The sequence below is a fragment of the Alligator mississippiensis genome, chromosome 7 (assembly GCF_030867095.1).
Source record: "Alligator mississippiensis isolate rAllMis1 chromosome 7, rAllMis1, whole genome shotgun sequence".
Classification (NCBI taxonomy): domain Eukaryota; kingdom Metazoa; phylum Chordata; order Crocodylia; family Alligatoridae; genus Alligator; species Alligator mississippiensis.
The window spans coordinates 85295973-85310234 of record NC_081830.1 but is presented as its reverse complement, the minus strand read 5'-3'; the positions used below and the strand labels follow the sequence as shown (position 1 = coordinate 85310234).

General features: G+C 46.3%; 1 protein-coding gene across 4 annotated transcripts in view; it reads left to right on the top strand.

Annotated features, from left to right (window-relative positions):
- Positions 1-335: 335 nt before the first annotated feature.
- The window catches only part of ARMC9 (armadillo repeat containing 9), a 96494-nt gene continuing 82567 nt past the window's right edge, over positions 336-14262 (top strand). For all 4 annotated transcript variants that reach the window (XM_006264153.4, XM_019495371.2, XM_019495370.2 and 1 more), the window contains exons 1-7: positions 336-428; positions 1626-1711; positions 5765-5890; positions 7619-7789; positions 9008-9163; positions 11588-11680; positions 13112-13136. In XM_006264153.4, coding sequence (XP_006264215.3) covers positions 1661-1711; positions 5765-5890; positions 7619-7789; positions 9008-9163; positions 11588-11680; positions 13112-13136 — 622 coding nt within the window. In that variant the 5' untranslated portion in view covers positions 336-428; positions 1626-1660. The remainder of the gene's footprint in view (positions 429-1625; positions 1712-5764; positions 5891-7618; positions 7790-9007; positions 9164-11587; positions 11681-13111; positions 13137-14262) is intronic.

The following is a 14262-nucleotide window of genomic DNA, read 5'->3' as shown; positions in this document are numbered from 1 at the left end:
AAGCGAGACGGGGTGCAGTTTGTGGTGCAAGCGTTTGTGCTGCACTTGTTTGTGGTGCACCTTCTGTTGTGGCACACTTTGTTACGCACTTTTTCGTTGCTGGACACTTTTTGTTACGCTGTTTGTGGTGCACTTTTTTTTGATGTGCATTTTATGCACGCTTCTAGTCCTGCACTTCGCCGGTTCTGCGGTTACGCAGGTTTCTTTGTGCTGCGCTCCCCCCCCCGCACAGGACCGGGGAGCAAACCCATCGGATTGGCTGCGCGGCACCACGTGACCCTCCCGGCTCGCTCACAGGGACGTGGATCACGTGGTCCCTCCCCCTCCATCGGGATTGGCGGCGAGGTCCCACGTGACCCCCTCCTCCCGAGGAGGGCGGGGAAGCCGCGGTTGCCAGGCGACGGCGCAGCGAGCGGCCTGGGCAGGAGGTAGGGGCCTGCGGCCGGGGGTGGGGGGGAGGGTCAGTAATACACCCTCGTTGGGAGGGGGCGTTATGACGTGAGGGGCGTGGCGTGCTCTGGGGGTATGTCATCGGGGGGGTGTGACCTAGGAGGGGTGGGGCGAGCTCGGGGGCTGTGACGTCAGAGGGGCAAGTGTGACATAAGGGGGTGGGGGCGTGCTCTGGGGTGTCACGTCAGGGGGCAGGTGCTCGCTAAGCGGGTGTGACGTCAGAGGGGTGGGGTGGGGCGTGGCGTGCCCCGGGGGTGTGATGTCAGAGGCGTGGGTGTGACATAGGAGGGGTGAGGTGTGCCCTGGGGTGTGACATCAGAAGGGTGGGTGTGACGTTAGAGTGGGGTGTGGTGTAGAAGGGGTGGGTGTGATGTAGGAGGGATGAGGCGTGCTCTGGGGGTGTGACATCGGAGGGGCGAGTGTGCCGTTGGGAGGAGAGGGGTGAGCTGGTGGGATGGGGGACCCTCATCCGCCCATGGGGAGATGGGACCCGCCCGTCCCCCCACGCAGACGGGCCTACTCCAGGGCCATGCTGCACAGGGCCGTGGGCGCTGGCAGCACGTGCACCCTGGTCTGAGGGTGGAGGTGGCAGCGCCTGGCGCCAGTGAGGACCAGCACGACCGGGACCACGACCCCGCTCCGGCAGCCAGGCTGCCGCGGCAGACGCAGGGACAAGCCACTGTCTGCACAGGATGTCACGGAGCGTTCCCCCATGATGGCAGGAGCCGACAGAGTCCGTGCGTGCGTGGTGGGAGAGCTGCCGTGTGCCCAGGCACGCCCCTCTTGTCCGAGCACAGAGAGCGCCCACTGGGCTCCCTCACTGTGCGGAGAGAAACGTTGTCTTTACACCAGGCTGCCCTGATGTGAAAGCCTCCGAGGGAGGCGGCAGCCCACCCTCTCCAGGAACGCACCCAGGCACGTCTATAAGAAGATCCCCGATAGATGCCCTTGAAGAAGATCAACGGGAGTCATCTGGGCTCTGGACACGCTTGTGATTTGTCCTCCAACGCGTTGGTGTCAAAATACGTTGCACAAGGGACGTACATTTGTAGAGCTCCTGTGGGGAGCGTTACTGGAGTTAGGACACGCTGGGGTCTGAAGGACAGAGCAGGGTCTGAGAGTTAATTGTATCGTGGAGCCACCTAATAACTCTTCATGTTTTGGTGATTTTCTAGGTCTCTGCAATGAGACGGGACAGTAGCTTGTCATCATGGGGGACATCCTAGCCTATGAAGCTGAGTTACTTGGGCTGGTGAAAGAGGTCAGTGTTCCCGGTGAAAGGGGAAAGACATCGGCTGCTGTTTGCATTTAGGAAGAGGGCATGGGGTGATTTTTGCAGCTGTTAGGCTTTGGTTCTCCCACGTTATAAAATCAGAGAATCACAGAGAAGTGGGGCTGGAAGGGAGCTCCAGAGGTGACATCTAGTCCAACCCCTGCCTGAGGCAGGATCAGCCCTGAGCAAACCAGTCCAGACAAACCATACTTTAAACTCCATTTAAGACTGACACAACACAGACCTAACACCCTAACCTGCCACAGGTAAAGCAGGAGAATCACGGCAGCCAGAGTCCTGCTTCTATGAAATGTTGTCAGTATATGCTCAAGAGATCCCGGGTATAGGGCCGTGCCCCCCTGCTACAGAGGAAGGCAACCCCTTTCCCCTCCCCACCAGTCCATACCAGTCTGTGGGGTAAAATGTGGGCAGGGGTTTCCAGCTGCCTGGAGAACCCCATTGACTGCTTTGGTGGGGGGTGTGCTTGCCCAAGGTGCCATAGGCAGAGGATACCAGCAGTAAAGGCTGGCATCAGAATGTCACTGCCGGTTGGTAACACCTTTGTAAAACCTGGGGCTTTATTTACAGGAACACCCATCAGCTGATGTTTGATATCAAGGGTTACATTCCCAAAGTATCAGAGACACCCACGTCTGACATTTAGATGCTGCTGAGACCTCAGAAGTTCTGTTCAACTATCTCCTCATTCTCTCAGCCTGAAATCTCCTATATACTGGCACTAGCAGAAGTGCCCGTTCTTTGCCCGGGTTGCTATTTTGGTAATTGCAGTGTTTGTTTATTTTCAGAGAACTTAGTACAACATATTTAGGTCAAAAATGTTGTTTATTGTTAACACAGTACAACATATGTAACATTTAACGTGGAGCAAAAAAAAAGGCAAGCGTCGATATAGTAATGACTGCTGAGCTGGAAAAAAAGGGCAAGTGTCAATATGGTAATGACAATTGAACTGAATTCACTGCATCCAAAATGGAGTGGCACCAGTTTGTTATCTGAGAAGCAAAGTGATCCCAGTCAATGGAAGCCCCCAAAATGGTCAAGTGGAAAATAACCCACCTATAATTTTCTTTGGGTGGTATTCAGTGATTTTGGAAGGTTTAGAGTAGATAGGACCAGCCATTCTCGAGTGATAAGTGAACATACGTACAGACAGACAGGCCTACACTTCATTTTATATATATAGTTTTCTGCTGGACCACATGGGCAAAACGAAGTCCTGATACCACCTATCTGCATAGTGACAACCCTGGCAGGCTTCTCCAGCTTAGGAGTTCCTCCACTGATCTTACCCAGCCCGGCAGGCATTCTCAGAATATCCTGCTGCTTCAGGACTCACTCAAAAGATAGTTGGGGGTGAGACTTCTTGGGTTGGGGGAGTAAAGGAGAAATGGCTCTTTCTTCAGCATCCACTCCAGACAATGTCTAGTGGTTAGGGTACTTATCTTGAAGGTGGGGGCTTGTTTTCAAATCTTCACACAGTCTGATTTGGAGCAAGAACTTGAAGTCTCTCATCCTAGGATAGTGCCCTAGCCACCTGGCTGTCACTTAATTTGGGGTGAATACACCTCAGTCTCCCCTGTTAGGTTAGAGAAGGAAAGTGGGAGATTGTCTACAGAATCCAGTAGTTGCCTGGATTTTTGGAGAATCAGGTTCATGTTGCTGCTCTAATTAATATTTAATTATACAAAGTTGAACAGCTTCTGAGGAGATAAGCATCTAGCTGGGGTCATCTAGACCCAGCACTCTTTCCTGCCTGTGCAGGGGATCGGACTCAATGATCTGTTGAGGTCCCTTCCGACCCTAACATCTATGAATCTATGAGACATTCAGACAGAATCACTTTAAAATGGCCATTCTGGATAGTGAGAGACCTGGGTTCGAGACCTAGCTCCAAACTGGACAGAGAGGAGATTTGGAAGCATAGACGATGCATTAGTGCTGACAGTGGCGGGGCACAACTCTGTGGTGCTGTTGCAGTGCTGGGGGCACAACTCCCTTGCTGGGCATTGGGTCTGGCCAAACTGCAACCCCTATGGCCTGCCTTTGGTGCAGAAATTTCACTGCCGCTGCCACCCCACTCCTCGGTTCAAGGTGGTCCACAGCCCATGCCTACTTGGGCTAGGACCTAAATGCTGGTCCCGATGGTGCCTGGGAGCTCAGTCGGTTGAGACGCCTGGTGCCAACGACCCATGCTCTGGCCTTGTAGATGGCATGGCTCACAGGGGCCTGGTTATGACGAACATTTTTGGGCATCTGCTGCCCGCTCATCCCCCACTAGCTCCTCTCTTGCACCCTCACGTTTAGGACCTTCTTGGATGTGGCCATGTACTGTGATAACCTGAGCCCATACCTGCAAAGCTCATGCCCCCACCTGCAGCTCAAGTATGGCCTCCCCTTAACCAGCCCCTCTGGATCAATGGTGCGGTCATCAGCTCCTCTCCCTACCTCTCTGGGACCAATGGGGCTTGCTTCCTGCTCTTGGGGTATAGGCTGTCCCTAGCAGTGAGGTCCATGCTTCCCTCTGTACAGGGGCCCCTGCTTCTCCCACTTCTCATGCAAAATGAACACTGCGACCCACAGCTTCTCCAGGCTGCTCCTAGCAGAGCTCAACCATGGAAGACAAAGCACCCCTGGTTCTTGCTCTATGGCTGCAGAAGCCAGCTGCCAGGGCCCCGCCATGTTAAACCTCCAACCTGCTATGGGCTGGTGCAGCCACTGCTGGGTGGCTTCAGCCTCAGCAACCTGGTTTACAGCAGGGAAAGGATGGAAGTTTAACATGGCCGGAAAGCAGCCATGGGCCAGACTGGCTGAGCAGTGCCACCTCCGCTGGCGCTGGGTCCTGACTCCGGTCAGGCTGCAGCCCCGCTGCCGGTCAGAAATCTGGGACGCATGTGCCCCCATGCCCTTCCCAGTGTGTCCCCAGTGTTTGCAGACAGGGGGTCCTACCTCTCAGGCAGTGCCCTAATTACTGGACTTTTGGCTAGAACAAATTTTCTCTTTGTTTTCTTTTTGCAAGAAAAGGCCAACATGGCTGTAGATATCTGCTTCCTTCTAAAATGGGGTTCATGACTGCGAATGCTGAGTGGATACCAGCATCCTTCTCCATCCCAGAGTTAGGTGCATAACTACCTTTGAGTGGCGGGGCTTAGGTCCTGCCCCCTCCTTATCACATCCTGTTAGCAATCTTAGGCAGCTTGTCCTTAGTACATTAGCTTCTGTGAACCCCGTTTTTGGGGCATCACTCTCCCCATATGTTGCAATTTAGGCTGGGGTTCCACTCCACAGCAGGGCATCTAAAAGTTAGGTGCCTCCTGCTGAGTATTGTAACGTCAACCTCTGGTTGTGTATCTAGCCAGAATGTTTTATTTGCTAAGTTTTTACAAAGCCCAGTGCAAACAGACCTGCATTTATTAGACGTGAAAAAGTAAACAGATAAAAACATGGACTTAAATCTTTCACTGCAGCATTAGGCAGCCAAACCAAACAGTACAATTAGAAAGTGAACGTGGCCAGTTTGTTGTAATTTTCTCTCCCAGAGCCTGGATCCTACAGGGGGTAGATACATGCTTAACTTGGAGTACTCTCGTTGACTTTGCAGCCAATTTTGAATATTTTAGATGGAAGAGGGAGAAATCTTTCCTGAGCTTTCCAGCTTTTGCCCTAAGGGATGAGGTTGGATTACCTCCACCCTTATGTTCAGTTTCGTAGCTTCAGATGTGATGAATGATGCTAAAATTATCTTACCCATTTTAAAAATTCACTTCAGTATTTGTGATCTCCAGTATCAGGACAGTCTGAAGTGACCTGCAGCTGTAAGTGATGCTACCTTCAGAGAGCATCACTTACAAGTTACTAGACTGCCTCTTGGACCAAGTTACTGCATTTCTTGGCATTACTTTCTTTCTGGATTAAATGAAGCAACTGACTATAGGAAGGCTTCAAATCACTCTGGCAACTCATCAGTCAGTATTGTAAGCATTTCTTAGCTAAGAGTATTATCTGTGTGTTCTTGTGTTGCAGTACTTGGATTTTGCAGAGTTTGAAGAAACGGTGAAAATATTTACAAAGGAATGTAAAGTAAAAGGGAAGCCATTACCAAAAAAAGTTGGAAGTTCCTTGAGAGACTCAAAAGCTTTGATCATCCAGGTAACAAATCCTTACATTTGGTTTAATTAGGTAATCATCAGAACATTAGAGACCTCGTGGTGTTTTTTTACAGCTGATGATCTCAACATTTGAAATGCTTGAGCTAATTTTGAGTTGTGAGAGGAAGCTGGGAATAGATGATTGTCAATGAAGGGGCCTCAATTCAAATTCACTCTCCCAGTAACTTCAGTCCCACAGAACCCAAACTATACGTTTTGGTTTTTTTGGTTGCCTCAATTTTTATATTTCCAGCTTGGAGCTCCATGAAAAGAGCTGGTGTTTTGAAAGGTGGTGAGCAACTGCCTTTATAACATCAGACCGCCCGATAAAGTTCATAAGTTGTATCAAGTAGGTTACCTGAACTTGAGGCATCCAACCTTCTGCTACCTGATGGTCCTCTAGTCTGCAAAGCTTATAAGGACAGTAAGGGTGCATTCACATTTTTAATCTTAATTGGTTGGACACTTTGAAATACTATGTCTGGTTTTACATGATTGGCAGTGGGTAATAGGGATTTTGGAATCAAGGATGACTCCCGAGGTCTTAGGCTGTTCTGAGTGCGATAGAAGTCTAAGGTAAGATCAGTCAACGTGAAAATTAGAGGACTGTTTTCTTCAGAAAATTCTTATTTCTTCAGGGAATGCTTAGTAGTGGAAAGTGGCCATCCAGCCAGGGGCTGTTTGCAAAGATGCGCACAAACAGACTGAAAAACAAGGTCAGAATGTGTCCTAGGCAGGGTACATTTCTGGTTTGGTGCTTTAAAAATGCAGAGGGAAGTTGATATTAAGAAAAACATCCCCAAAGGAGAAGCTACAAAAAATAAATTGAGCCTTATTTGTGGGTGAGATAAATTTAATAACATGGAGGCATTCTTCTGATTGGCTGAAGTCACAAGGGCAAAGGTGTATTGAATTGGGGCTTCACGACCACTTTGTATCTGTGCTCTGAGCGCAGCTACTTGATGCTGGCTGGTGAGCAGAGGAAAATTTGTAGTTGTGGTCAGAGGACGAGAGCTTGGGTATGGAATTTCCTGCAGATCTAAGGCTAGGGACAGAAATTACACGCAAAGCGGTATGAGTGATCGGGAACCGGTCTGTAACACAACAGAAGTTCAGTGCGCATAAACCACTTTCAAAATGGCCAAAACCAGTTTAAGGTAAACCTGGATGGAAGTAATATCAGACTTGACTGATTCAGGTTAAATCAGTTTATTGATCTTCTGTCCCAGATCCCCTCCAGATTCAAGTTAACTCACAGTCCCCCAGCATCCCAGGATGCTTTGTGTTTCCCTGCAGCCCCCACCCTCGCAGGGTGGATGGGCTAGCCTTGGCCCAAACTGTCTGCTCCAGCTGAGCAGGGAGGCATGCTCTAGCGCCCCCTGGCTTCTGGCTTGGGCTGCTGCAGGCATGTGGCTGCATTTCTGGAATCAAAAGTGAATGTCTGTTCACTTGCTTGGTTCAACCTACACAGCCTAAACTAACCTGCGAAGATTGAATCAATTCAGCCTCTGGCTTTTTGACTGTCTGTACTTAGCCACAATGTCTGTGGGCACTGTGCATTTGATTATGGTTACCAGAATTGGTTTGGGAGATGGTGAAATGGTGACGTTTTCAAAAGCACTTCCGTGTCTTAAGTGCCTTAAAAATGAACCTTTGGCTTTTAAATCACCGAGGCACTTTTGAGAGCTTTCCCCTTTGGTACCCAAGTAAATTCTGTTCTTTTTTGCAGAAGGATCTGCTCACAGCATTTGAAGATGGTGATCAGAAAGTTTTCTTTGAGCTCTGGGAGGAGAATATCTCATCTTCAATCCGGGACAACGAACCGCTTGTCCAGAAGCTGGAGTTTTACCTTCACATATACTTTGCCATCTACCTCTTGAAGCATTCAGTGGGAAAGCCTGTAGGTTTGCTATTCAGTTTGGACTTCTTTTAATTTTTCTTTGTCTGGTTTCCCTGCCCTTGTCTCTACCAAGCTAACATAGCCTGGGATGGGGGTGGCCAAAGAGAAAACCCCAGTCAGTTCCACTCCAGGGACAATGCCTTGCATTGCAGTTGGACTTGAAGCCAGCACTTGGCCTTGGGAAGTTAGCAGGTGAAATTACTGACTTGGCCCTTGGTTTTGTTGAGGTACCGAATGCTTTTAAGTTCCAAAGGATACACGGGGATTTGCCAGGTTGAAATTCTGCTTTGAGCTATTGTAGATCATTTGTTTCTAAAGCTGCTTGGAATAGGTTTTCATCAGAAATGGTTGCTTTTGATAAAAATCAACATCTATGGGAAACAATTGAAAGAAAAACAAACTGACACTCCCCAGTGGTGTACCTTATCCAGATAGTGCGCTGACCCAGTGGGGCAATCATCTCTTCAATGGAACTGAATAGCCTGTTGTTTTTAACTTATTCAAACTTAGGAAATTCTACAGTGTAACAAAGTAGCATTAATAATCAAAAATAAATTTGATTTTTAAACCATTCTTATTAATACTGAAGTTATCAGTGGCTCAGGTGAGAATGTTTGTTTTGTAAAAATCTTCATTTGTAATCCAACAGTATCTCTTCTGTGCTTAGTGTGACATTTTATTTTGAAGTATTTTATTAAATATCAGAAAAATATGTTCCTAGGACCTCTACCACTGAAGCTGATTGATTAACCTATTGATTTCTTACCATTGCACCATATAAGTATATTGTAGTTAGGCTATACTTGCTGTGGGATAAGAAATGGCTTATACAAAATGTCTAAGATCATATAGTGCCTGCCTAGCCCTTTGCTGAATTTGGGTATAGCACTTCGCTTGCAGAAATCTGCTTCAAGTGGACAGATTTGCTCGGTAGAGTGAACAGCCCTCCCTTAATTTCTCTGGCCTCCATCATCCTGTTCTAGCATGAGGAAAAAACCGTTTTATATTTCCTACTCAGAAAAGAACAGATGAAATGCATTTTGCATGGCTGGGGTGAGTGCTGTTCCTCCAGCTGATCACTGGGAAGCACTAAGCAATGCTTGGCTATCAGTTATTCTGGGATTTATAACTGGGACTTGATCCTGTGTTTATGCCTCCACTTGCAGCTGCCACTCCGCTTTCACAGTAGCTGTTTTATAAACAATACCTTTTTCCTAGGACAAGGCTGAGTTTGATGAAAGGATTTCTCGCTTTAAAATGTATCTGGAGACAAAGGGAGCTGCATTGAGCCAGACCACAGAATTCCTCCCCTTCTATGCCTTGCCTTTTGTTCCCAATCCCATGGTCCATCCGTCATTTAAAGAGCTTTTTCAGGTAAATATTTCTTTTGCACAGATATTTTTTTGGCACTGACTTGTCTCACAGGGCTGACAGAAGCTGAACAGACTGTAATCTAGTAATGCTTTTCTGTTGTGTCCTTCACCATTCATAGTAGGATATGTTTTGGTGAGATACTGCATGCGTGCTGTCAGTACACAACTTACGCTTGCTTACATTGTCATATCCTGAAAGATTCCAAGTATTTTATTGACTGGTGTTCTTAAGTAGGGAGCACTGTCCTCTGTGCCTTTGAAATACATATGCCCCTGCATACAAGGTAGCAACATTACACTACAGTTCAACCCCACTGTTTTATAGTCCATGCTGCTTTTGGATTGTCGCCCAACATAACCACTGTCTCTGAGTCCCAAAGCTGAATGAGAAACCTGACCCATTTTAAGTAGCCCATTAGAACCACATTTTAAGAAACAAACCTTAGTCTTAGATAGTGGATAGAAGAGGGAAAAATCAAGTTTTTAAGTAATCCTCCACTGACAATGAGCATAGCTGTCCCAATGTAGACAATCAGCCAATGTTAGTCATGACTTTGTGGCAACACGGCATATTGCTTCCTTTCCAAAAATGCCTTGTTGAGAGTATATAGCTACATTTACTGAGTGTCTCGCATAGTTTTTTGCCTGATAATTTTTTCATCAGCTGGGTATGTTTGCCTTTGCCCTCACTTGGGGTGTTTCAGATTCTACAATCCATTTTTTGCAGAGGTGAGACAAGATGATGCAGGAAGCTGCGATTAAAACTCACAGGGAGTTTTGATCCCTGTCTCTACCTTTTTCACTTTGGAGATTTTACAGTGCTGTACAGTCGTGTTCTTGACTTAAGAGTGTTAAGAAAGCATCCTTTTCTCACTTCCTAATTGCCCAGGTGGGTGGTTAAGAAAAGATGCCTAAATGAAACTGTCCATTTTGTGGTGCTAATTTGTGCTTTGGGCAGACTATGTGCATTTGACAGCCGTCTATCAGCTGGTAAGGCAATTTAATACCAAAAATAGGCACAGGCTACGACTTCCTTTGAGACTTTCTGTAAATAATGAGAAACAGGCTGGTTGATTTCAGAGAAGGGGTCTGACTACTCTCTTGCTCTCACTTCCAGTCATTACCCTTGTTCCATATTTTTCTAGGAAAATCAACCCAGTTTATTCACAGTCCAAGACCTCAGTCTGTTTTCACTTGCCGTTTCTTGTGGGAATTGTACCATTCAGTTGCATCTTTGGCATTTCGGCAACTGATGTGTTCACAGAATGAAAACAGCAAACAGTAAGGAGTTACAAACCTATTAAACAGTCTTGTTACAGATGGACAGGAGTTATCTTTTCAAGAATCCTGTGATACTGGACATTGATCGCATATACAGTATACTGTGCCGGTTGGATTGAAAAAGTAATAGAAAGGGTTGTAAGAACATACGATATCCAAGGTGATATACCATATTCCATAGTGCAGCGTTATCTTAAATTTAAATCACAAACCTACCAAGTCTAAATGATGTAGCCTTTCCAACATAGTGAAACACAAACTGCAAGGGCAGCTTTGAACACCCAGAAGAGCAGTAGATCTCAGGAAGATTTACTCTCACCTGCCGGCTACCTTTTCATCAAGCAGCAAGCAGAGTGGATGGAGGGTGGAGACTGAGGAACTAGTAGTCGGTAGGAATTCTTAACATACAAAGACTTCATTTTTGCTTCCTGATTTACTGTGTTTTCCATTGCTCAGAGGAGGGTGACTCCAGCAACAGGTACAAAGAATAAACAACATTCTAGATAGCAGCTGATTCACGTTAGTCCATTTTTTCACAGTTTTCCTTCAATCCAAACTGTTTTAGTGATGAGGGAGTCTGATTTACTGAGGTAGCGCCTGGACCTTTGCATGGGCTGTGACAAAACACTGTGTAGACAGAGGCTAGAACATAGACGTTCCAGGCTCATTCAACTGTGAAGAGTGAATGTAGTGATTTCTGCACCTTTCTCTGTTGAAACCAGTTTGCTATTACAGTTCATTATGTAAGAATGAAAAATTCGTCTTCATGGTTCATTTTTGACTTGGCTGTTTACATTTGTGCAACTTGAAGCAGCGTGTTTAGAGTACGCCTACTCTGAGGTTTCTTTCAGTCCAGTAAGATTACATAGCATGAATAATTTACAGTTGAAATAAATATTGCATAACATTTCAAGGTCTTGTTTTAAAACAAGTCTGCACATAAAATGCAAATCACTTACCATGGAATTGATTTGTAATTTTTTTTGCATATTTTCCAGGTAGCTAACAGACAAATCAGCCTTCATTACATCCAAGAGAGAACTTTTTACAGTCCTGTTGGCTAATGCAAGGCAGTTTGACTCACATATGTGTACGGTAGACATAACTTGGTGAACAGCTCTCATTTTTTGTTTTTCTTTTCAAGGATTCCTGGACAGCAGATTTGAAGATGAGGTTGGAAAAGTTCCTATCTCAAACTGTCAAAGCCAGCCATACTCCAAGACTTTTCACTTTATATGTATCCTTGGAATATTGTTTAGAAGATCATTAATTTAGACTGACATTTAGAGCAGTTCTACTGAAACAGTGTGCTGTTCAGATTTGCTGTATAATTATCATTATGTTGTATTAGTAGTGGGAAATATTGTTGACATGCCACATTCAGAAAAATCATTTAAAAAAAAAAGGCATACTGAGCTGTTTGTTTATCAGCTAACCATTATTTAATATAATGTGGATAGTACTGCATTCTCTAAGGCAGAGGTTCCCAACTCCTGGGCCGTGGTCCAGTACCAGGCCACGAGGGGTTGGCTGCCGGTTTGCAGGAAGGTTGGCTGCCGGACCAGAAGTCCAGAAGTGACCAGCATACTGTGGACCAGTATGCCGGTCACTTCCGGTCTGCGATTTGCTGGTCCGTGGTTTGCCGGTCTGCAGTCATTTCTGGTCTGTGGCTTGCCAGTCTGCGATCTAAAGAGGTTGGGAACCACTGCTCTAAGGCACTGTTCGGATGATAGCCATGTTCTTGGCATCCAGTTTTCGTTGCTAGTTGTTTCAGTGGCTAGCTGGAATTCTCCCAAGGCTTTCAGGAGTGCAAGAGAGAATTGTTTTATTAGACAAATGATGCTGCTAACTTTATTTTATTGGTCAAATCATCCCTGTTCCTCTGTCTCAGTCCAGCCCACGAAGAGCTGGATTTGGTACCTTGCAGTCAGCTGTAAGGAGCCCTAGGAGTAAAGAAGGGTTAAAACTGGATGCTTGCACCATGGCAGAATTGAATTGTCCCAGCTCTTTCCCTACTGCATCTTCATTTCTTCTGACCCATCAGTTTAGTTGCTCTGTCCACGGCAGTGGGGAGAGAGCTAGGATTGCTTTTGCTGCTGTCCACTCCCCTTTGCTTTTGTCCACTCCCCTCCACCTGGCAAGATGGAGATCAGTGATGAGCAATAGCAGCTTTCCCTTCTAGGTTGCGACTCTCCGTGTGGAAAGGCTACATAAAGTAGTAGCCTTATTCTCCTGCATGGGTGGCTCATAATTGACCTCTAAATGTTCCTTGGTTTGGAAACACTGTTCGCTGCAAACTGTTCGCAGGTTTTCACCTTACAAAAACTAGTATTTGATAACACTTACTTGGATATTAGCCCTTTTGAACCATTTCTTGGTTACTGCCTGCTAGGACTTTAGCTATCAAAGTTCATGCTTCAGGATTTACATTGATGTCTGTAGGGCTCAGCAAAGATTTTTGCAACCTGTTTGGTGCAACACTGCACAGTGAGATAGATGTGTCCCCATTCCCCTCCTGCCTCTTCCATGGAAATGTTTGGCAGTGGCTCTAGTGTTGCTCTAGGCATGATTTACCTTCTTGATTCAGTCCACTCATCTCTGTCCTTAACCTGAAACCCTCTGACATGGATGTATATTTTCCTCAACTGCACTTTTTCTGGTACCACAGAAGGAGCATGGGCAGTGCAGCAAAGGTAAATGACCAGATTTGTTGGGGATGTTTTATAGTCCTGTTTTATGAACAGCAATGGAAACTGGGAGAAAAGTGGGCCTGAAACAAGAGGGGAGTGAAACTTGGCAAAAAATACCTTAAAATTAAGACTGATGCCTACTTTGAATGGCTTTTGAAGCCAGTGTGAGACTCTTCATGGGCACAGCTGACTGCCAGCAAGTGAGAAGCTGCAGGAATGGGGCCTGACTGCGCAGCTTTCTGTTTTCAGCTTGGCTTTCACTCAAGAGCAAAATGAACAGTGTGCTTGGTGGAAGGTATATGTTTCAGCACATCTTGCCACCGTGGTAAGATGCAAGCTTCTTCGACTTCCTGTGTAGTCTGTTCTCGCAGCTGCTCATATGTAGGTCCTCTGCTCTCAAATGCAGTAAATTATTCTGTAGGTTGTCAGAAACTGGCAAAGAAACAGAGGTTTAAGGTATATAATTCCTCTTCCATATTTTCTTTTATTAGATTCTTAAAATAAAATCCATTTGTTTAACCTGTATAAAAGCATGTGAATCTTGGAGTAACTTTCTTACCATGTGTTGTTAAATCTCACTTTCAAAGGTGACTTTAGCATCTCCTTGTCATTGACATTCAGTGAGACCTGATCACCCAAGTGCCTGAATCCATTAGATGCTTTTGAACATTTTCCCTCCAGTTTCTAACGTTCATTTTGGCACTGTGGTTCTCATTTGGAGCATCTACACATGCAATTAATGCAACATGATAAACTCTGGTGCGGTCTATGCTGGAGCAAACTGTTCCTGGGTGCAGCGTCTGCACAGGCTTCTGGGACTGCAGCACTTTGAGCTGGGGCAGAGCAGTCCTGGACTGGCAGGAAGCCCTATTCTCCAGGTTGGGTGGTAGAGGGCTGGCTGGGGCATGAAGGTGCTGAAGTGCAGGGCTAGGTGGTAGGCAGGCCTGCACTATGGCACCCACATGCCCCAGCCAGCCCCTGTCACCATCTACATGTGTGTTTGGTGGAGTGAATTACTCTGCCATAGGTTACTACTGTCCTTAACAGTACTGTCCTACGGTGGAGTTAATTAATTTATTGCACCTTAATACTGGCGCACATGTAGACTGATGCTTTATTGCATAGTTAA